At 41.8% G+C, this 25,062-nt stretch overlaps 1 protein-coding gene across 3 annotated transcripts in view; it reads left to right on the top strand.

The window, feature by feature from the left end:
* Nucleotides 1-18,916, top strand: part of LOC146681677 (interleukin-1 receptor accessory protein-like 1-B) — a 347,610-nt gene extending 328,694 nt beyond the window's left edge. The window contains exons 10-13 of one of the 3 annotated variants that reach the window (XR_014918021.1): nt 6,619-6,789; nt 9,535-9,579; nt 14,931-15,839; nt 18,351-18,916. Coding sequence is in view for 2 of the 3 variants with exons in the window: in XM_085448562.1 (XP_085304688.1) it covers nt 6,619-6,789; nt 9,535-9,579; nt 14,931-15,658 (944 nt within the window). In the remaining variant the exon portion in view is untranslated. Of the gene's footprint in view, nt 1-6,618; nt 6,790-9,534; nt 9,580-14,930; nt 16,253-18,350 lie in introns of those variants that run through there. The other 2 variants (XM_085448562.1, XM_085448563.1) reach the window with 2 other exon arrangements.
* Nucleotides 18,917-25,062: the final 6,146 nt, after the last annotated feature.

The raw sequence follows: 25,062 nt of genomic DNA on the forward strand, positions 1-25,062 counted from the left end.
AAGGAGCAAGTTTTAATTTGATTCCCCTGTAATGAGTCTCTGAAGTACCAGCCCGGCAATGAATTCAGGGAGAATGAGATTACTTCAGAGAGGCTGAGGGACTGCACGCGGTGGAAACAGAGTCAGCAAGAGACAGAGTTATGTGCGGTAAAGGTAAAAAAAGGAGGGATTCTGTAGCCCGCTGCTCTCCTCGTACCCTCCCGGCTCTGCTAAACTGTGATGGTTGCTACATCAGACGTTTCAATGAAAGCCATTACCTCTGGCTATGTCAGGCTTCCGGCCATGGATCTTTGCCGTAATGGATGGCCCAGAGGCGTTTGTGTTGGGGGGAGAAAAAAGCAAAAAACAAAAAAGAAAGGGTGGCGGGAGGGGAAAAAAAGGCGCGCCTTGAACTTAATGCCAAACAGCAATTGTCTCGTTTAATTGCGCCACCTGAGTGAATGCTGGGAGAGAGAAACAGATTTTCAATTTGCTCTTCACTAGAAGGGGATCAGGTTCAATAAGACACAGCACTCTGCCTCTGGAGCTCTCAGGAGACCCCCCTCACCCCACCCCCGATACTTCCCAGCACGCCGCGGTCTATTAGATCTCTTCACCGCCACCTCTTGGCATTCAATCGCATCTGCATCTAACAAGGCACGTACGTAAAATAGGGGGTAAGGCATTAAACGGGCTGGAAATGAAGAAAAACAGTCAGAAGGTGGTTAACCGAGATCTCATCACTATGGTAACTGCTGCACTGACAGGGCGATATAGCTGCACTTTTCATCAATAAAGCGCTTAAGCCAGTGTCTCCAATGCACAGATAAATATTTATATATCTATTTTATGTTTCCCCCGGCGTAGCTGCACACGCTGCCAAGAACTTGTATGTGTTTCTCGGCGGCCACTCGAAGCACTAATTGAACGCCTGGCTCCCTCTTCTGCCAGATGCAAAATTGTAAGCTTTACGCAACAATAGGAGGGACCGTCGGCTATTTGTCAGCGGCGCAATTTAGTTAAAGACCACTCGCTTGTCACATTGTGTGGGTGTCAGTGGAATCAATAATAGGCTTCATGATGACAACAGCCGAGCGGGCTTGACAAAGAGGTGGGAGCTCATCAACACTCTGCCATAAATACCAATGTCAGCGTTGTCAGCGTGCCGCAGAATTATGAGTCTCCGTCTGCGTTCGGCGCGGTTTGGCGTTGCTGAATATCAGGGGTTTTTCCACAGGGGGCTGTAATGCATCCTGTTTGAAGTAGTGTGTCTAACAGAGGTCAGCATTAAGTAGCTCATCTGTGATGACAAAGTCAAGTAGAAATGAGAGAGCTTTGTAATAAATACTCTATGTATGAGGAGTTTGTGTTAAGAAATGGCAGTTTGTAATGCTTAAACAGTTACTATTGTTTCCTTCTTCTCAAAGAGGGAAATTGCGAGAAACTAAGAACAAACAGAACAGTCGGTAAGAGGATTTCCCCTTTGGCCTTCAAGGTGTCAATACTGATCCTCTGATTCAAAAGGAGCCCGTTAGGATGTTCGGGCATCTGTTTAGGATGCTTTGTGGGTCAGAAGGTGAGTTGGCTGCACCCCTCTCCCCTTCTCCACTCTGACGGAAGGCACTAAATATGAGGAAAGGGGGTGAAATGAGGATTTAAGGATGCACAAACCCATAAAATGGCTGGCTGGGTTAGAGGTGGAGGCCGTGGCAGGGGAGGAGGAGGTCTGGCCAGCTTCTGCTAAGACTGTAGCTCCTGTGAGCTGAAGTGGAAGAATGGATGGATTCATTTATTATTGCAATGTTAGATCTCCAACTATGAGACTTTTTTCATTACGTTTTTCTTTTCAAATAGAAAAATTTCCTGTGATTTTCAAATGACCCATAGTTCCCATTGTGGCAGTAAAGTTACGTACAGCTGTTGGTTGTAATTTGTTGATTTGACTTAAAACTTCAGATTTTTCTTTATTCAATAAACAGAAAAAAAATACATCTGACAGAGAGAGAGAGTTAATGCCAGCAGATGGCCAACAGTTAATTATCAAATGTAAGAGTTTCTCTGATTAGAGGCTTTTTTTTTTGTGTCCACCGTTGTACATACATACATATATTGTACTGACTCACCTTATTATCTGAATGAGAGCAGACTCTGTACACTCTTAAGAAAAGGGAAGATTTCATAGGACCTATTATTCAGTACCTTGTAGAAGAGGCTTCATCATCAATTACTTGAGGTAATCATTTTCTGAATGACTGTATCAGTCTCTTATGCACAGCTCTCTTAAGGTCTCCCCACAGCATTTTAATTAAGTTGAGGTCTGGACTTCAGCTGGCCCATTGCAATGCCTTGATTTTTTTCTTTTATTCTATTTCCAGCCGTTCTGTTGTACATTTGCTCATCGGCCAAAACTTAGTGATACAAAAAGAACAAACTTTAGCTGTCAGATAGATGTCCACACATTTGACTCTAGAATACTTTGGTATTCAGAGGAGTTCAGGGTCGACTGCAAGGTGCCCAGGTCCTGTGACTGCAAAACAAGCCCAAATCATCACCCCACCACCACCGTGCTTCACAGTTAGTGTGAGATGTTTGTGCTGCATTTGGTTTTTATCAAACATTGTGCTGTGCATCATGGCCAAACATCTCTACTTTGGTCTCTTAAGTCCAAAGGAGATCAGATTGTTCAGATGCTGTTGTGAACTTTAACATACAAAATGCTAACCGAGACCATCAGAGTCTGAGATGTAGCTCTTGGGGTTTTTTTGCAGTGTGTTAGGGTTACATGGTCTCGTCACTGTGGAACGTCCACTCCTGGGAAGATTGTGACATTGTGTTAACACACACCCACACACTCCAAACCAGCAAACTACCAAAACTTTTATAGAGGTGCTCACAAGTGTTGACGCTTCTATTCATCAACTGCATTTGATTAGCAGGACTCCATAGAGTCTATTGAAACTCTATTTTTTATGTGACTACATGATAAAATGTGTGAGTATGATCAAGACCCAGAATATGGCAATGCATGCAAGCCAAACACCAAGGGCAAAGGCATATTTTTGAGAAAAATTGAATTGCAGTATTTCAGTGAATACTGAATTATGAAAAACAAAGCATTACTTAAAAACAAAGAGTCATCTTCTCATTAGCAGTCCAGGCCATGTGTCTCCTCAAGCACAGAGTTAAGTGTGTGTGTGTTACGTTCCAATCTACTCTCCATTAAATGTAATGGAGCCAAAAGATATCCCAGAGATTACGCCTCCAACTCTCTTGGCACTCTCCATGGCGAGTTCAAGAGTTCACTGTGAGCCCCCGTGCCCGTACGCACCCCCCCGACTCCACGCACACAGAGAGCACACGTGCCGAAGTTAGTCAGCATGTGGGACAAGGAAGCAAAGACTCGGATGCGTTTTTTTGTTTGTTTGTTTGATGATATATATTTTAAAAATATGTTGCACACCTCAGATGAACAGCACTAGCCTCCTATAAGCGAGCTATCGAAACGCAAGCGAACAGGGGATCAGTGCACCTCCTAGATTCACCCCGTGCTTTCGTCCTTCCCCTGCTTTCTCTTTCTCACAACAGATGCATGAATCATCTCCACTAAAATAGCCCTTGATCTGCCTACACAGCTTTCATTTAAAAGCTACTAGAGAAAAACAAGCAGATTTATGTCTCTGTGAAGCAGAACATAAACCTCAGAGTTAGTTATACTGAGTGATTATGAGGTTACATTTCAATTATTTTTACATGTCCCTGACGCTGTGAAATGAATTGCATGTTATAAAAAAACAAAAAAAACAAGTTGGATTAATTACGAGGCGTCACCTAAGAGTTGTGCGCGCCAGCCCAAATATCGAGATTACCCGCTGGGATGCAAGTGAATCTTGTTGACAGTCTCTCAGTCCAGAGAGAAGCAGGAGTGTGGGATGGAGAGGATATTAAAGGATAAAAAAATGTGATGCTCTGCTGAGAATTGATCCCAAACTGCCTCCTCTTGAACCCTCTCGTTCTCTGCTCCTGTCTTCTCCAACACACTAAACATCATCGCCACATGGCTGCTACGCTGCAGGTGGCCACTATAAAGCAGAGGGAGCCGAGTCATAATTAAGACAGGAACTCGCAGTTCCAAAAACTCTGAGCCGCAGCGTGAACGCAGCCTTTGAGGTAAACTCATTAGAGATGCAAGCAGAGTGTCCCAGTTATGGTGCTTTCCTCCTATTGTGGTGCGGATGTGATGCTTTTTAGTGAATAAAAAAGCATATAGAATCTGATGATTTTATTTTCATAAGCCCAAAAATATGGCGTGCACTGGAGCTGATCTTTATCAGAGTAAACACCAAAGGTCACAAAAGTTCACCAGTCAAAACTTGTTGGGGGTCAGATGGTTTCTATTTTATACCCAGAGGATTTAAGAGAGGTGGAGTTGGGATAATATGAAGCGCACATAGGTGCTCAGACACCGGTACCTTGTGAATAGTTCAAAGGAACCCCGACTATTATGACAAGTTACTCTAAATATGTTACAAATGATCTCCACTACATAAAAACATGCTTGAGGAGTTTTCCGTTATTCATTAATTCATTTTTGGAGCCGTGGGAGCGGCCATGTTTTTGTGCACACAATGTATTCTGGGACGATGACGTGTATTGGTTGTCGGCAGTATAGGCGCTTTTGTTCAGCTAACCCGTTTTGTTTTCTATAGTGTAGCAGCCGTATTAATTAACTTGCCTATTAGTGACCTGGTTATGACTTGGTAGACCAGCACTATACCGGTCATGGAGGCTAACAAGGGCTGCCCAAAGAACATCTGGATTAAGACATATGGCTTAAATGTTTTGGTGCACTGTGCTGCATGGAGAATCTGTAAAAATAACGATATTGTAATTTCACTGTATAATAAAAATTAGAATTCTATTAATGTTTTTATCATGCGGTTATGCAATACCATGCAGGTATAAAATTGAGCTCTTTACAACAAAAGCTCTCAGTAGCCGCATAGACACCAGTAGTTTTCCCCCACTCTCGCGTCCTCGTGTGACCGATTGTTTTCATCTTCATGTAAACTAAGTACTGGAAAGGTTGAACAGAAGCCATTTCCAGTGCGTCGCTAACTGTGAACTCAATGCGATGCAACCGTATGACGTCACTACCCAGAGTGCATTGAGAAGAAAATAACAATGGCGGCCTACTGGTAAATCGCTTTTATATAAAATGTGCTTAAAAGGAAAACATTTGGCATATTTTAACACCACATATATATTATTGAAAGCACAGTGCATATTTTAGCGCAAACATGTCTAAAAAGCCGGGGTTCCTTTTAAATAAACCAAATATCCCAAACCCAACTTTAAAGTTTTACCCTGTGTCAAACAGTCATTTGGCATCATTTATTTCTGCTCTAAAGTTGGTCATTTTAATACGCGAGTCTATGAGGAGTGGTGCATTTTTGCACCCTCAAGTGGTCATTAGAGGAACTGCATTCTCTGATGTTTTCTCTTACGTTTTCGTCCCCAAAGGCTGTGGATAAAATGAGAAGGACTTTACTCCGACCTGCACAAAAACATTTAATTTCTACATTTGAACTGTGAAATTGTCTATTATAGATATAAATCTATTATAAAATGTTGGGAAGGAGACAGAGCGTGGTCTGTCTTGCACAAAACTCGGGTCGCTGAAGTTCTTCCGTACCAAACAGGCTTTCATTTCCACGTGTAGCACAGTGGGAGTGGAAGCAAAAAAGATTATTGTCAAACCATTGCCACAAAGTTGCAAATATCAGTGTATCTCGGCTATGATTAAGTTCACCAGCTCAAACCGGCTCATGTGTTTTTGCTAACTGCAAAGTACATAAAAAGCTATTATGTTTTCATACTTAATGGTTAAAAACCTGTTGACCTCTTTTGAAATGACTGATCAGGTTCAGAGTAAAAAAGTGGCTGACATGTCCTTCATTCTCCTGACTCACCGTACAGTACTGCTCCTGTTTAAGAAGATTAAGCGTTAAGTCTTTCCTCCTCTCAGTCCTTTCAAATCCGTCATCAATCAGAGCTTTCATGTAGGTGATGGATCCGTGCCATGTGCCGGCCTAGCAGGCCGCGTCGGGCATTTAGCTCAGGCTGGAGTCTAATTTGTTTTGCCTGCAGTGGGCAAAGTAGCTATCAAGGCAACATTATTCGTCAGTGGGGACGGAGCAGTAATGAAAAGCACTCAGATGGGCAGGGGTGCCCAGAGGTCAGTGTAATGGAGGCGTCCTGTCTCGGTGAAGTCTCTCAGTGAATGAATAGCTCCCCTGCATACCAGTGTGAAAATAGATTTTGAGCATCTGGGGGTATAACAGCGCATAATTTTGCTGACCACAGTAGGAAACATTATGTTGAAATCATAAAATGTATACACATTTAATTGAAGCAAAGTGGTTTTGGGAGCACAAGTATTCATTGTGCTGAGACCGAGGCTTCATTTTTCTGTCTCTGCTTCTGCTTGATTGCAGGTTTTATTAAACTAAATGAAAGGTTCTAGTTTAAAGGATCTGAAGGCAACGAATGCATCACTGATTAGCCAGGTGTAACACGAGCCGGCACGTTTCACCCATGTCAGTGTCTGCCCCCCCCCCAAACCCCCTGCTCTACCTGCAGATAACAAGGACTACGACGCCTACTTGTCCTACACCAAAGTGGACCCGGACCAGTGGAGCCAGGAGACCCGAGAGGAGGAGCGCTTTGCCCTGGAGATCCTCCCCGACGTGCTGGAGAAGCATTATGGGTATAAACTCTTCATTCCAGACAGGGACTTGATCCCCACAGGAAGTAAGCTCTCTCTCTCACGGCGATGTCACGTTGTGTCGAATGTTTTCTTGTCGCTTGGTGTTGCTCGTGTTGCTGTTGTCGCTGCAGTGGTGATGCCTTGTTTGTTGTTATTTTCTGTTATGCGTTTGTGTTGTGGCATAACAAAAGACTAGCGAGGCCGTCATTGCTTCATATGATCTTTATAAACTTAGCTTTTATAACCAAAGGCTGAGCAAAAGTTGATGAGTATGCTAAAAGTGTTATAGCTTAGAGTTTGTTTAGTGTTATTTATTCATTTAATTTCAGTTTTAGTCTTTAGTTTCCTTTAAAGGCAACATTTATAAGAGAGAATATATGGCTAAGTATTAAATCATGGGACATAGCTAGCCCAACCTCACGTAAGCAAGAAACGAATTATGCTAGTACCAGTTCAGTTCTGAACAACCTCTTTAAGTATTATACTCCTAAAAGAAACCACTTCCTCGTGTAACGTCTAAGCACTACATGTAGTCAATAAAAGGGCACCAAAGATGGGGATATGAAATGGATTGCTAATGGAATAGATGGATAAAATAGTGAATCAAGATTGTGACATATGAAAATTAAGGGATAAAAGGTTGACTATTTAACTGCTTCTACCTGAAGGGAAACTCAACTAAACCCACTTTAAAAACCTGCTGGATCAAAATTTTATTACAAGAATTCTAAAATAATACTATTTTTTTATTATTTATAAGGGGACCATGAATTAAGTTATCTTCAAAATATTTCGCTCATAGTCAGAAAATTGTGTTCCAGTATTAAAAGCTGTATCTAAGGCAGCGACCACTTGCACTATTTATAAAAAATAAAAAAGGCATTTAATTGTATCCATTAATCCTGTGTGCAGTAACTTTGGGTTGCATATATGATACAATATGAAAGGATGTGCAATATTTGATACGATGCGATGTGATTATTTTAGGGGGTGATCTTGGAAAGGCACCTTAGAACGAGGGTTCGACTTACGAGGATTTTTAAGCACAATTCCGTGAACCTTTTAAAGTTTGCCAGCAATGTTACAAGTGCCTCTGAAAAAACGACTGCAGTTTAGCTTGGCTAGCCTGAGGGGTCCACCCCTGTTAAACATTTTCATAACATTTTAATGAATCAAATACAAAAACTGATCAGTGAAAAACTGGTTGTACAGTTGTTGATTATTTAAACAGAAAAACGAATTCTTATTTATCTCAACTTTTATTTATTTATCGTAAACTTAACCTTTATTCCACATTTCAATCCAAAACAAGCTGTGTCTTCTGATAGGCTGCCCCTCGACTGGCTTCCGCAGTCAGTGCTTGTAAGCTCTGCCTTGTTATACAGACCTGTCTGTTACAACGGAACAAAGCAAGACCAAACCTTTGAAATCATGTGTTTAACGTTGTCTGAAGCCCGAGTTTTTGGCTCACATAAATTGTTTTGAGACACTTTGAGGCATAATTATTTGAAACTTTAGCCACTTTTAATGTGAGTATCCAACCAGTTGTCAACAGGATATATGAAAGTACATGTACTTTACTTCAATTTTATTCCACTTCATATTTCTACTTTATGTATATTCTTGATTTAATAAGTAGATTAAGGTACAGTATATAAATTATAACTTCAAGTAGGCAACATAAAACATTGAAATGCTAGGCAAGGGCTGTACATACTGGTTAATTATTTATCTGCTTTAGCATTTAAAGTGCATGATCTGCACCATTTTAAGCCTGTGGGAGGCATAATAACCTATATCACATATGCAACATAATTATCAGGAGGAGTCAACCCTGTTATTACGGTCCATGTTTCTAATCCAGCTCAATACAAAGTGTGCCTCTGCATGCTGCTATGTAACGATGTCAGCCGTACAATCAAAAATCTCTTTATGCATGGATATTAATGCATGTTTTACCACAGTATATTTCTAATGGAGCCTCTCACCGTGCCCTGTGCTTATCTTTGATTAACTGATCGCAAAGATGAGCTCGGTATCATGATGTTATTAGCATCCGTTTGAATACTTGCAACTGCCTGTCTTTCCTGCACATAGCACCATTACTAATTATGCTCCTCCTCAGTGGAATTGTGCAAAGGTTGTAAACCAAATCCCTTGCTGTGATTACATGCTCCATACAGGGGGACTGTTGTAATATGGGAAAAATGGCATAAAAATGCAAGGATGGAGAGAAATCTGAAGTACATCTGCCACAGTTGCAGCTCGGTGGCACAGCTTGCTGGTTTATCATGTCTATGTATAAACATTTAGCTCCCATTGGGAATGTATTAGCATCTCAACAGCTGATATAATAAAGTGTAATCCACAGCTATAGATAAACACAGTTTGGCCATTTGGGACGCCAGCGTGTGTCAACAATCTTTCTCCTGAGCTGCTGATTGTAACATGTAATGCCACAGTATGCTGGGTGAACGTATTATACCACTGTTATACGTTTCTGACACACTCATCTAGTGCACACTGAGTATTTTTTTAACATATACCAGAAGTAACAAGTCTTGGCTGAACTATGTCCAAGTCCTTTGCTTTTTTATGCTACGTGTCCCATATTAAACTGGAATAAACTGATCAGCGTGCTTATCGTTTCACAATCGCTACCAGCGCATCAGTGGAGAAACACAGTTTATGCCAGAGCCATGTCCCCGCATTCACACAATTGTTTTTAATGTAAACAAATGTTCTGCGAATCTTTTAATCGACCTTTGAATGTAAATATCTATGTTTAGGTTTCACCAATGATCATTTCCAGGATGACACAAGACTACTTAGAGGTACTTCTTCCCCAGATCTTTAACGCTCGTGCCGACACACTCCGACAAAGACTTTCTGATCAGATCAGTAATGTAGAAAGTGATTGTGGCTGCACTTTGTATTAAAAGGCTTTGACATGATTGTTCTGACTGAAAAAAATGTTTGTTTTTAGATAAATCTTTGATCTTTGAGAGCATTTAAAAGTTATGTAGTAGCCATTGAGTGCAGCTTATACAGTCTTTGGTAACACTTTACAATAAAGGACATAAACATGAGGAATCAGTAGCCTGACATCTTGTTAATCATTAATTAGTATTTTTCAAAGTTTTTATAATCACTATGGTCCAGAATTTCACTATAGATAATAAGCATTGAGCTGAGAAATACTACATGTTAGCGCGTCATCTGTTGAGCTGACCAATTTATTAACAGGCCGATATTATTGGTTGATATTGGCTATCTTTCAGTCTATCAGTATCTGTGTTTATAGCGACTGGCAACAATTATAAAATGAAAGAAGATGTTAGAAACAACCTACATCCTTCTCAGGAGTGCTGACATTGCATAGTTTGTCCACCGCTCTGTAAATTTCCTGTAACTAATGTGTGTTTGTAACACCACAAACACAGCAGCCAACTAATCAGAGCCAAGTTGGGTATGAATGAGAAAATAAATAATCTGTTTATGTTATATGTGTCTCAGAGAGAAAAAAAAATCTTCCAATAGCAGCGTTTCAAATTTCTAAGTCATCAAATATCGGTAACGGCACCGTTCATATCCTTATTATTCCCTCTTACTTATTGTTTCATTTTTAAGTTCTGGATCAGTACTTATTCTGGAACAGCTGATAAACGTATTAGTAACTGTGTAAGTTACTGTGTCCATTAGTATAAAGCGTTACCGATGCATAAGAATAAACACAGCTCATTTCCTCTGCATGTTTCTTTATTGTGTTTTTTTAAATTAGATGGGCTGGACTGAGGTTGTCAGTCACAAAATGTTTTCAAAAATTGTATTCAAGCTCAAAATATCCGACTGCAGTAAAAAGAAGTGAAATTGAGGTGTAATTTTCTACAGAAATTGTGTATTTTGGTTAGGGGGCAGTGGGAGGGGCATCTGCTGCAAAACACTCAAAGTAGGAAGACATTTATTTCCCACATAGCTAATCTTATTGATCTGGGCTATTTGCACTTTAGACTTTTTTTTAACATTATTATTGTTTTCTTTCAGAGACAAACAATCGAGAGCAGAGCCACTGTGATTTCCTGCCCCGTGTAATTTAGGTTTTATGCAGATGTGAATCAATTATTGCTCATGCAACAGTTTGATTGTAAAGCTTGTAAAATCTCTGAAAGGGGGGATTTAATCTATAAAGCTATAAAGTTTTATCACGCCGCAACCCTCGAGAGGGCAGATTTACTTTCACTTTAATCAATTCAAAACATTAAAATGAATCTTCTACTCATTAGCTAATGATACTGTATCCATTTATTTATCCCTTCATGTTTGTTTTAGTCACGATAAGATGGAAAAACTTAGTTTAACCTAAACTGAATAAACCCAAAGTGAAGACTTTAAGCTTCAGGGACACATTGTGGCAAATTAGCCCATGAGGACCAATTACCAAACAGTAAAGAGACCAACTTGTTGTGTCGATGAAAAGAGCGACTTCAAATCTAAGTTTACTCTAATCAGATCGCTCTCATCGCAAAGCCTCGGGCAGAGCGACTTGAAAGAAGCAGCTCATTCTCATGTCTGCTGGTCTCTTAAAGACCAGCAGACATGCCGAGATACTCTCTCTCCCACACACACACACACACACACACACAAGGGTCATGGGCTTTGATTGGGAGGTAAAGCCCAGTTAATCCCGTCTAACTTCCAGTGAGGAGACACTTGGTCTTTGTCTCGGCCAAGAAAGGCTAAAAGGAAGCATTAGCTGCACACACATAGAGGACAGGTCTGTGGAAACACTTCTTCCCATTCATCACAACACAAGCAGCTGATTAAACACAATACTGTATTTACTGTATATGATAGATATGAGTCGAAGCTGACAGTGGTGTCTCGCTAAGCTCTGAATCTAAAGCCTCTTGTTACTACAAGTACATCTTCTTATTAAATGCGGCATAGACTATAGCTGTTTATTTAAGTGAGGATCTATAATCACAAATCTATTTTATCTTCACTTTATGCCTCAGTATCCTGACGCCAGATGGTGGAATAATTTAGCAGCGATACATTTTAGAATCTGTCAGATGTGTGATGTTTGTTTCACGTCCTCAGCTTTCGGTCTTTTTTGTTTTTCCCCCCTAAACGTCACACTTTTTCGTCTGGTAATTGGACTTGTTTGTTTGAAATTTTGATAAAAAGGAAGCTGTTGGGTAAGAAGCCGCTATGAGGCCAAGAGAGTTCTTCAAATAGCCTGTGTAATGTGTTTCAGCATATTTTCATCACATATTAGCTCTCTGTAGTTTCATGTACAATTACAGTTTGTTTTGATTGAACAAATGAGCACAATTAAAAATAGAAATGGATTTAATGTTTGGACTGTGTGTAAAAGATGGATGTAGCCACTGCTGGATAGCAAAAGCTGCAGTTGACCGCTTTGGGTGTCGCTGTGTTGTTATTTCAATCAAATCAAATCAATTAAATAAGAGCAGTGCCTGAGACCATAAAAATATGTTTATTTTATTATTGTATTGTGTCGACTTCGAAACAATCAGGGTTCTGCCCCCTGCAGGCTGTTTGAATTGACGAGTTTAATACATTTTTGCATTGATCTCGTTAAACAAAGGTCTACATAAATACACTGTTCAAAAAAATTAAAGGAATACTTTTTAAACAAAGTTTAGCGTCGAGTCAGCTAACCATAGTTGTTCCTGGTTGTTTCTTTGCTTTGGTGTTAATGAAATTAACAAGTGTGCTAGAGGAGCAACAATGAGACAACCCCCAAAACAGGAAGGGTTTTACAGGTGGAGGTCACTGACATTTTTTGCTCTCCTAACTTTCTCTGACTGTTTTTTTTCACTAGCTTTGCATTTGGTTAGGGTCATTGTCACTGGTGGTAGTATGAGGCAATAGCTGGACCCCACAGAGGTTACACAGGTAGTCCAACTCCTTTACCTCCCAATCAAAGGAGATGGAAAGTTACTCTAGGAGAGCTGAACAGGACCATAGAAGGCCATTAACCCATCAACAGGATCGGTATCGTCTCTTTTGTGCAAGGGAGAACAGGATGAGCACTGCCAGAGCCACTGGTGTGAATGTGTCTGGCCAAACAATCAGAAACAGACTTCAGGAGGGCAGTCTGAGAGCCTGACATCTTCTAGTGGGCCGTGTGCTCACTGCCCACCATCATACCTGACTGGTATTTGCCACAGAATAGCAGAATTGGCAGGTCCATCATTGGCAATTTGTGCTTTTCACAGATGTCAGCAGGTTCACCCTGAGAAGATGTGAGAGACGTGAAAGGGTCTACAGAAGCCTTTGAGAATGTTATGCTGCCTGTAACATCATCCAGATAGACTGTTTTGGTAGTGGGTCAGTACTGCGTCATGCACTGACCTCTACAGGTGAGGTAACGGCACTCTGATTGCCATTAGTCAACGGGATGAAATCTTTGGATCCATTGTCAGACCCTACGCTGGTAGAGTGACTGTAGCTCAGGTGGTAGAGCAGGTTTGAGCACTCAGAGTAGAAAAGCGCGAAATAAGAACCAGTTCATTTACTGTTTACAGTGGGCCCTGGGTTCCTCCCAGTGCATGACAATGCCCGGACACATGTGGCAAGAGTAATAAGGCAGTTCCTGGAGTATGAAGGAATTGATTCCATTGACTGGTCTCCATGCTCACATCCAATAGCCGAAACCTCTGGCACATTATGGCTACGTTCACTCTGCAGGTCTTAATGCTCAATTCCGATTTTTTGATCAAATCCGATTCTTTTGTCTGCTTGTTCACACTACAAATAAAATGCGACAGCAAACGCGCTCTAGTGTGAACCCTCAAAGCGGCCCGCATGCGCAAAACAAGACGTCACACACAACAATATTGTTTGACTGATGGTCCTTAATATAAAGACTTCGGACTTTACGTTTCCCAATTTTTACTTTAAGTTATTTTGTTATTCACATAATAATGTAAATAACCTAATAATTATCCTTATTGCTGTTTTAGAGAGGAGCGGTGCTTCAAAGGATGATTGCAGACTTCTGTCAGAATCTGCAGATTATACAGTACAAATAAAATGTTCACGTTTCTCCAACGTTGTCTTCCCAACAGTTTCACTGACATCTACACTGGATGGCCAGGAAGCGTTCGCGATGTCTTATCGGGCGCTTCTCCGGAGCTGATAATTGGCGTCTGTCTTGTGTCGGTGACGTAAAAGACGGATTTAATGCGACCTGACCGTTCAAACAGCAGTTGCTTTCTGAAACATCGGATATGTATCAGATTCAGTACCAGATCGGATTTGAAAATATCGGATTTGTGCCGTTCACACTGTCATACCATGATCGGATATGGATCGCATAGGGTCAAAAAAGTTGGATTTGATGCACTTTCGCCTGCAGTGTGAACGTAGCCTATGTTTTGGTCCATCCCACGCTACTAGTTTGTACCTCAGACTGTCCAGGAGTTTAGTGATGCCCTGGTCCAGATCTGAGAGGAGATCCCCAGGACACTGTTTGGTCTCATTAGGGTGCATGCCCCAGTGTTGTCAGCCATGCATTCAAGCACATGGGTGTCATAAAAACTACTGAGTACAATTTTGTGTACTAGACTTAGGGATAATTTTTTCCCTTTCATTTTCAAGCTGTCTTTGAATTCTGCCCTCTGTAGGTTGACTGAGATCTAATTTGATTTCAAAATGTTCCTTAAACTGAACAGTGTATGAATGTATATAATCTGTAGGCAAGGAATGAGATTTTTAGTGTCAGAGGTATCCTCATTTCCAGTTGTCCACATGCAGGCCGCGTTCTATTGACCAATCATGTTTTAGCAAAGATTTGAGGTCTGTGTGGAAAATAGAACAGTTTTGTTGAGATGGAATCTAGAAATGAAAGGCTAGAATTTGAAAATAACTCAGGTCTTTAAATCATTTATATTTACTTGCATTTATAAATTATGCCTGTTGCATAAAGTAGAAGAATGAGCCATTATCTGCTACACTGTAAGCACCAAAAACCAAAAGCTCTAGACTAGCTGATGAGTTTGCAGATGACTTGTGCACAGGCTTCAGTTTTTAGAGCAGGAGGTTACATTCATCTTTTATATACAGTCTCTGGCTAACAGAAACAAATAATGTCTATATATGATCGTGCTGATTCATCAAAAGATATACTTTTCTGTCTCTCTGTCTGTGAATCCAGCCTACATCGAGGACGTAGCGCGTTGCGTGGACCAGAGCAAGCGGCTCATCATCGTCATGACCCCCAGCTATGTGGTGCGGAGGGGGTGGAGCATCTTTGAGCTGGAGACGCGGCTGCGCAACATGCTGGTGACCGGCGAGATCAAAGTAATCCTGATCGAGTGTGCCGAGCTGCGCGGCATCATGAACTACCAGGAAGTGGAGGCCCTCAAACACACCATCAAGATGCTCACGGTCATCAAGTGGCGCGGACCGTCCAGCAACAAGCTCACCTCCAAGTTCTGGAAGCAGCTGCTGTATGAAATGCCCTTCAAGCGCATGGAGCCCCTGAGCATCTCCCACGAGCAGGTGCTGGACGTCAGCGAGCAGGGCCCCTTCGGGGAGCTCCAGACCGTCTCGGCCATCTCCATGGCGGCGGCCACCTCCACCGCCATGGCGACGGCGCACCCGGACTTACGCTCGACCTTTCACAACTCTTGCCACACCCAGATGAGGCAGAAACACTATTACCGTAGCTACGACTACGACCTGCCACAAGGCGGCACGCTCCCGCCGCTGTCCTCGCTAGGCAACCAGCACACCTACTGCAACATCCCCATGACGCTCATCAACGGACAGCGGCCGCAGTCCAAGTCACCCCGGCAGCAGAGCCTGGAGGAGGCCCACGGCAACAACGCCATGCTGCCGCTGCTTCCCAGAGAGACCAGTATATCTAGCGTTATATGGTGACAGCGCCGGGCGGGGTAGACTGTGGATCTTTATGATGTCTGTCACAGGGAGGACTAACCACTGGCACTCAGACCCTGAAAGGAGCCAGGTGAACCTAAATGGCACTAAGCTACTTGCTGCTGTTGAATTTTGCACCAGGAAACAACCGAAGGAGGGGAGGGGCTTCAAACTGCTGGAGAAGGTGGTGGCAATGTTTTCTTTTTTGTTTGTTTGTTTGTTTGTTTTTTGTCCAATTCGAGCTTTTATTGAAACTGAACATCAACAAAAAAAGAAGAAGAAGAAGCAAGGAGAACTTTTTTTGTATGCCTGTATAAACACTCACGTAACACAAGCCAACACCTATGATCATTTACCCCGAGAGTCGAGGAATACAGGGTCCTGTACATACGTTTTTCTAATTCTTTGTAGCAACAGTGTTTTGGGACTTGTTTCTTCTTTCTTTGGGACTCATTTTTATTATTTTATGTTTTTTATTCTTTTCTTTCAGTTTGTACAAAAAGTGAAGCAGTGAAGGCCTGTGAGACGTGTCGGTTAAACCGTTGTTACCTTTATTTTTTTCATTTGTTTTGCTGGTGTAGTTTCTAAAGTTTTTTTTTGGGGCGTTAATTCTTTTTATTTTTAATGGGGTTGGGAATACAAGTCACAGCCTTCGGGAGACGAGTAAGATTTGGATTTGAGTTTCAGGGTTGAGAATCTGGCCTCAACCAGAATATGCAAAACTTGGAGTCCAGAAAACACATGGGGAGGGTGGGGGGTAGTGGGTTTCCCCTAATTCATCGAATGCTTTCGGAGGAGTCGTACCTGTGCAGGTGGGTGGGTGGTTGTGGGGAGGGGGAGGGGGGGGGGGGTTGAGGAATATGGTGCTAGGCTTCACATCTCTGTTTCTCTCACAATATTTACTTTTAAAACAGCCTTGCTATTTACCTTAACAAAAAGATTATATCACTGCGAAGTAATTATGTGTATTATTTTATGAAAAAAGAAAAGTCTATTTTTGTAACTGAGGGATATTTGCTTAGAGAAGTTATGACATTTCTGACAGAAGGAGTTGGGGAAATATCTAGTAAAAGAAAAAAAATAAGAAAAACGTTTACGTGGAACTGCATAGCTCACGAAAATCAATAGGTCGTTCACTAAATGTCTTACCCTTATATTAAAAAACAGAAGACGTTTGTGTTTTCGTCGTTACAAAGGGGGGGAGAGGGGAGTTTCGGCATTTCAAACGCACCGCTCACAGCAGCGCGGCAGACTTGTTACGTTACATCTGTCGATCTCATCTCGGCGCTTCACAGTGGAAGTAGCTATCGATGATGTCAGCGCGGACGGAGGAGGCAAGCCATGACATCCACGGTCACCTGAAGCATTAAGTCCACCTGCTTTCCTCTGTAGGACCAAACAAGGCTGTCCAGGGCTAATCTCACTTATTCATTTGCTCTCAGATGACAGCTGTTATTCGTTTGCCGTCCACCATGTCAGTGGAAGTGAGTTGAGGCGCGCTCTCTGATAAATAAAAACAGGCCTTGCACATCTCACTCAGAGGGCAGCGGCGGTAAGCCTTTCATTTCAAAATGAGTCGGAAGATACCGTGCAGAAACGTGCTAACTTATGAGATGTGTAGTTCTTAGTATGAAAGTAACATTTAGAGGATTATATTTTTTGAGCTAATGACCAATAACCACCTGAAAACCAATAGCCTTTTAGAATCAATCCCTTCCAAACGATATAATTAATGCTTAACAGTGACAAGAATTTATTTTAAAAAATGCTAATTCAGTCTCAGTTTATATATAACTACAGTAGAGATGCTACATTAGATCAAAGCAAGCTAAAGCCTACCATTCTCAGTCACGAAACTGGTACAGTGTCATGCAGTTCAGATCTGTTCTCGCATAGTAAGATTTGAAATGTCGGTATTTTGATGTTGCGAACCTTTGCAAGTCAAGCCAGCGATGGATCTGAAACTGAGGAACGTGAACGCTCACACTGCCAGAGGTTTCTTCCTGTTAAAAGGGAGTTTTTCCTTCCCACCGTCACCGAGTGTGTGCTCACGAGAGGCGACAGGAAGCTTTCCATTTTCCGGGGGGTTTCTCCCAAATTTGGGTCTGCACCTCGCAGTAAAAAGCGCCTTGAGATGACTGTTGTTGTAATTTGGCACTTTTTCACCCACATTCCATTTAATCATCTTGACACAGCGATCGAGACCATAAAGGTTTCCTGAGAGTGCAGCTCATGCGACAGGTACGGTCATTTTTTCCTGAGTTCTTTTCACAGCCAGAGGAGTCGTCTCCACCTGGCCATTAGCAGGAATGCTTTTCTGCACTGGCACTTACGTTTGAGACGCAAAGGCTTTGTCCATCTTCTATATGCAGCCTGTGACTCAGACCCATGAAGGCAGCCTGTGCACTTACTCCTCCTGCAGCTGTGCCATAATATTTGATCTCTTTAAAAAAAAAACACACGCACACACACAAACTAACCTCATACTAAAATACCTGCAGCATCTCATAGATGTTTAACTTAGTGCCATAAAATATGCAATGTTATGAATCTTTAAACAATAAATTACATTTGTGTTCTGCCCCCCCACCCCCGCCATCTATTTTCAAAAACTATATTTCAGATGATTCCTGGATTTTTTCTGTAAGCTGAGAATTTTGCATTTTGACTCTTTTTTTTTTTTTTTTTTTTTCAGTCACCCTACAAATCATTGAGAGCCAGGCCTGCTTTTATCCACTCAACCTGTCCCTCCTGCCAAAAGTAACACGGATTAGAGTGTATTGTGCTCTTTGATGTGGCATTGTGTAAATATGATCAAGACAATAACACGATTAAGATGAAGACAATCTAGCCATATTCATGAAAACCGGTGGTCATTATTCACAACGCCTCTCAAAGTAGAAATGCTACGCGTCCAATCCAAGAGAGAGTTCGACTGGAGTCCGATGCTCAGCGCTCCAGCTTTTGGGAAGCCGTGGGAATGCAAACTTTTTCTTAGCGGGGGGGGGGTGATACGCACTATTGTTTCACAACGACGAATTGGGAGCTTTTCTGGTGGCTGGCGTGGTTTTGACGAGTGACACGGTGACAAACGGTGATGAATAACAACGACAATATATAGCACAGAATTATTCCAGGCACTTTCACGACTCGTGAGACGACGTCTTTCCTGTTTTCTGATTTATTTTCTATTATGTATCTGCAATGTTCATTAAAAGAGATACTGTTATTATTAATAAAACCACATTTATGGTAATGTTACTTCTCAGTTGTTGTGTATGCTGTGTGTGCAGAGTGGGTTTTGTTTGCTGAAAGAAGAAAGAAAGAGAAAAATGCCACCCAGCTCACTTTGTTTATGGAGCGCCGGCATAGTTTGCTGACGGCGCCCGGATCCCTTTTCTTGGCAGAGAGCCGATAACGGCCCCGACCGCCATAACTCTCGCGTCTGCCGTAAAACCTTGAAACAACAATCAATAAGTCTCCTTATTCCACTCAGAGACTGAATCAGAACCGGCCTCATTTTAGAATAAGACTAAATCAAGTCACTGCATTGAGGAACACTTTAATCCCCCCTCCACAGCCTGATTGTTGTTTGACCTTAATGCACTTTTGGCAGCAGACACGCAGAGCAGGAAATGGATTTGCTGCTCAAGTACTAGACGCATTTATCAAGCACCTTTTGAACACGTCTCAGGATTTTTGTTTCGACTCAAAGTGCGATTTTTGCAGCGAGAATAATATATGTCACTGTGTCAGGCTGTTTGTAGGAACGATTCAAAGGTGCAGCTTCATTTATGTAAGTGGATCTTTTTTTCCAGTGGGAATTAGTCCACTGGAAACTACAAGCAAGTTTGCTCAGTGAAACTGTCACATTTAATGTCTCTAAGAAAACTGGATGCTTTGTCTTTCGGCATGCTTCGAGGCAGGCAGACACTATTTTATTCTTCTTCTCCCACTCTCCTCTGCCTCAGAGCGTTGTGCCCGTAGTGCAGCCATTTACTTGTTTGCTGTGATCAAAGCAACAGCGGAGGAGAGAAGGAGAAAAACCCAAAAGCACATGGGGCGGGGGGAGAATCACGAAGATTCTGCCAGACAGCGTTACTCAGCCCCGGCTACTCGTCTTCAATGAAAAGAAGCTGGTTCGGGTTGAGCAGTTGTAAGCCAAATGAAATAGAAAGACTTATGTTATAGTGAAGTTGAGCTGTTATTTATTAGGAATATCTCCAGCTTCTGTCGGAGTAGGAAGCTAGCACCTCTGGAGCACTCTAAAGCTGTTATAGCGCAAGTGGAGCATTTACTCCTCAGAGCATTATGTGAAGGAGGCGCAAATGTCAGGCTCATTCAGACAGGATATTTAACCAACCAGCTCTTTGGTGCAATTTACATTTCTTGTTAGGAAAACAGTGATTTGTTGAAATATCTGAAAATGTATATGGAAATACAGTGTATAAAAATAACTGTACAGATTTAATGAGCCTGAAAGTCAATATTTGGTATGATGACTGAAGGAAACTGTTTCCAGGGCCTACTCCGTGGATCGGCTTCCTCCGAGGCGTGGACGTCTATCAGCAGAGAATGTACCTTCACCTATCAGCAGAGAATGTCCCTTAGTCTGTAACACAGTCAAATATATTCTCAAGTAATATTCAAGCATGCCATTCAGCGTGTTAGTACGAGCAGCTCGGGAGCAGCTTGGGAGAACAAGAAAACAGAGACTGCTTTAGATTGTCTTCCCAAAGTGACTCAACTTTATTCACAAGTACAACAGTTTATATAGAGGGTAAAATTCATGAGACAGCAGATTATCAGTTTAAACCAGTACAGACCAAGATAAGGCAGCGTCTTCCTGCCCTTGGGTGAAGAAGCATCCTTTGTGTAGTTTATTAGTTCAGCTACAATTGTGATTATCTCAGCGACATATTTTCAAGGCACAAAACGAAGAGTTCTTACATTAGTGAAATCTGAAACAAACCATTTGGCCTTCAACAGGCGTCTAAAAGATTAAGAAACTAATGTAGCTGAGGGAGTGATCTCTGTGGTATTTCAACCTTGTACCAGCCTGTGATTCTCACACATCAATTCTTGGGTCAAAGAGAAAAATAACTAAAACAAAAGGGCCTTATTGAATGACAGAGTTTTCCTGCATAATGTCACTATAAAACAATATCCAGTAAATGCTACCATGGTACTAAAATACCTAACAATGACATTTATTCTCCAGCACAGTCACACTTGTCATGTCTTTAAGGAGTCTTCAGGAATAGTTCTCCAGACTTCCTGAAGGACATTCAAAGCTCTGCCTTTTCTTCTGTTCTCTGTCAACATGATCCCACACTGCTTCAGTAATGTTGAGGTCCGAGCTCTGCAGAGGCCAATCCATGACTGATAATGTAACACTAGGTGCTTTTCTACTCAGGTACCGTTTGCAATAATGCTGAAAAATGAAGCTGTTGAGGTGCTGTCCAGGTGGAATTGCATTGTGGGTCTCCAACACCACTGGCTGAAATGCAGCCACAAACCATGGCACAGCCTCCACCGTGTGTTACAGAGGGCTGCAGATACTCTATCCTGACCTGAACCACATTAGGGTTCATCACTCCACCAGACCTAATAAATTCACTCAATTTCTGGAATAATCTGGAATACCTCAGCCTTTTCTCCCTGTTTGCCTTCATTAAGAATGGATTTTTGACCCTTGCACTGAGAATATTTTTGATGAGACTTCAATGAACAGCAGATGAATCAGAATTAAATCTCTCGGGTCCTGTGCTTTATTTCTTAAGGACTTGACTTTCAGATACTGTCCATCTGCCACTTCTTTTTTTGTCAAGCTCCCTCGTATTTTTTAAGGACACGCTGCACACCCTGCTGAGATGTGAAAGGTTTTCAGTTAATAGCTCTTTGGGATTCATCTTAATAGTGCAAAAATACCATTTTATGTTTGTCAGACTGTTTTATCCTTGATATTTTTCATAAATTCAACTAAAGAAATTAGAACAAATAACGTGTTTTTGACAAGCTGCTAGAAGCAAAGTGTTCTTTGCTAAATTATCTGTTAAGTATAGACAACACTGGTTCATCCCTCGACTTAGGTGTTGTTGTTGTGTTTGAATGATTGATCAGTGAACCAAAACTTAAAACAAATCCCTCGAAAATGATGCAGTGAAACAAGTGAAAAAGCAGCCAATGTACAAAGCAAGCCTGGCAAAATATAAAGAATTAAGTGGTTGTTCAAATCTTTTGCACAGGACTGGAACCAGACTGTCTGCTGTTATGTTCAACATGCGAGAGAGAGAATGACAGACACTGGGGACCTAGAGGGTTGGGTTATGTCTCGTCCAATCGACTTCAGTGATTAAAGCAGATGCCCGAAATTGAACCACAGATGTTTTCAGATGGTGCTGCTGCACCTTGTGCTGTTTCGTGACACCACTCACCGTCTCCCGTGTCTCTAAAACGCAGGCGTCTTAGCTCTGCTGCTAAATCCCACCACAGTTCTGTGTGGAGGCGGAAACCTTTGTCTGACTTTAACCTAAAGCACAACATCACTTAACATTTAAAAAAAAACTGAAATGACATCAGTGTGCGCCTAAATCATCGAAACACATCAATCTCCAGCCTTAAACACAACCACTTTCAGGATTGATGGTTGAATCGAATCTTTTTCTCTGACAGATCGGCTGTGTGAACTTCTTTTTTTCCCAGAATGGAAAAGAAAAGCTGGAGAAGATGGAGAAGAAGAAGGTGAGAGTAGCTGGACTGGATGAGTCAGTGCCTTTTTCCCCCCCGTGTGGAGCCAGCTGCATCCTGCATCCTGCGTCATGCACTCACACACACAGACTCACACACACAGACTCACACAGACACACGCACACGGAGCTGGTGCCAAACTAGAGAAATAATACGTTCCCCGTGGCCTTCACGTCTATAGCATTGAACCACACTCTAATCATCTGTGCATATGTGAACACCGAAAGGCGCCAGATGTTTTTATCCGAGCTGACATGTTGCCATATGGTGTGTGTCTGTGGGAAAAAAAGGGGGTGGGGGGGCCTCACACCCCCAAACACAAGCACAAATAAAATCATTTTCACTTCGTTACAGTGTCACAGCAATAACAGGATCCCTGAACAAAACATGGTCGGGATAGAGAGCAGATCATGTACATACTGTTCATGCACAGATGTTTTGTTTCCTCCTCTCCACACACACACACCCTGGTGAAGAGTATTACTCACTCTGGCAGGTATACCAACCCCCCCTCGTGTCCCACAGGGCCTTGTTACTCCGAGCTTGGTGCTCTGTGCCCTGTGTGACATACCTTCCACTTGAAGAACCGGGCCAGTTGTGTGTTTGAGAGAGAGAGACGGAGCTGAAAGCATTGGGAGAGTACATACAGGCAGCTGTTAACCCAGTTTTGGAGTCATACTGAACTCACCATGGTTCAGGATGGCGTGTGTGTGTGTGTGTGTGTGTGTGTGTGTGTGTGTGTGTGTGTGTGTGTGTGTGTGTGTGTGTGTGTGTGTAGGATGCCAGTCATGGATCACTGATGGCTTCAGTTCACTGCTGCTTCCTGCAACAGTGGCTCTTTCTTTAATTATTTATTACTTTTGCAGCAGTGTGGATGTCTGCGCTGCGAGGTGAGTGCTGGGTATCAATCAGCTCTGGATGCGGCTGGCTTATCAAAGGAAGCTGTTGTTTTCATGTCTTAAAGGAAGGCAGCAGAAATAGTATGTGAAACCATGCCCACTTATAAGAATCATAAATATATATACATATATATATAAATACAAATGTTGCACTGATTTTGAGCCAATTTCTATCCATCTGTTTCACAATTAGCAGCTGCAGGCAGCAAAGCGGCCACCTTAGGACATTCAAAGTGAAACGCTGCCATCTGCTGGTGGTTTGTCGCTCTGCACCCTTAGCAGAGACCCATCCTCGCAAGGCATGCCGGGAGCAAAGGAACCAATTTGAGCCATTATGAGGGAAAAGTGGAGTGATGGGTTAGATCATTGAGTCATGATAAAAATCGCACACATCTTCAGTAAATTGCTCCAGCTGAAATCTTTTCGCCGTTTGGAAGCTATAATTGTGGTGAATGGAGGGCTGCACATTTCCCTGTGAGGCAGCGCGCTGCTGTTAGATAAACTACTGCGGTTACATGCGAGGGGGGGGGGGGGGGGAAACGCCCTTTTAATTTGTCCCAAACGAGAAATGATTTTTATTATGGGGATGATCCGCATAACAGACCCGGCACCGGGTCAATTCATCACGAAGGATGGGCTGCGTCAGCTTTATTTGTGCTGCATCAAATTACCTGAATTAAAGCATGAATTAAGACAGATGATACTTTGTGAGCAAAGCTAAAATCAGATAATGTGACAGCATGGAAGTAGACCATACATATATTTAAATAAATAAAAAATTAAAATAATTACGTTTTTTTTTTTGGGGGGGGGGGGGTCATTGGATTTAAGAAAATATAATCTAAACAGGGAAGCACCTGAAAATGAACCAAATATTTTAGAAAAAAAAATACCAAACTAAAAATAAATAAATATGAAATAAATAAAACTACAAAAAACAACGTATAACTTTTTTATTATTATTTTTAATTTAAATCACGGTAGAAAGAAGCTAACAATCATTATGCTAATTATGCGCATTAAGCTCCGTTAAGCGTGTTAAAGACGAACTTACGTAATCAGGAGAAGAGCGTCAGGGTTGCTGTCTTCTATGAGCTGACAAATGGCGGATGGCAGCAGGTATTTGAGCTTCTAATATCTCTTTTTGTTTTTATTTGAAGTTAGTCGAAGTTTGGAAACGGAGAGCAGAGAGGCTGCTCTGCAGTTATGTAGCACTGTTATTCAGACTCAAAACCATATTTTGGCAAACAAATAAACTGAATTAACACAGCTGGTTATGTATAGTATTATCAGCAGGTTGCCACTTTGCCAGTTTAACTTACACATATTTAAAAAACAAACAAAAAGAAACAGCAGTTTTTTTTAGTTTTTTCACTCTGACATTTAAATTATGGAAAGCACTGAGATGTATACACCCCCCGGCCGTAAAGTTCTCTGCAGGAAACCAGTGAGAACAAACTGTGACAGCATAATAATTTTGGAAAAAAGCTTAAAAATGCAGAAGGTTACATAGTTGACAAACTGAATAGAAACATGATGCACATTGAAATATGCAAAACTCTAAGGATCTACTAAAGGACCACTACTGTCAACACAGTGAATCATCTGCAACCCTCTGCGTGTCCTCCTTCACTACATTCAGCATCCTTTTGTTCCTCTGCTACACATCACAGCCTCGCCTCTCTAACGTGCTTGCTCAACCTTAGCTGTGCTTCTGATGTACTCCTTTTGAGGGCGCACTGTAGTTCATCACTGAAA

This window comes from Copadichromis virginalis, linkage group LG23 (genome assembly GCF_057382275.1).
Source record: "Copadichromis virginalis isolate Kocher_CV1m ecotype Utaka linkage group LG23, C_Virginalis_male_GT1.1, whole genome shotgun sequence".
NCBI classification, from domain to species: Eukaryota; Metazoa; Chordata; class Actinopteri; order Cichliformes; family Cichlidae; genus Copadichromis; species Copadichromis virginalis.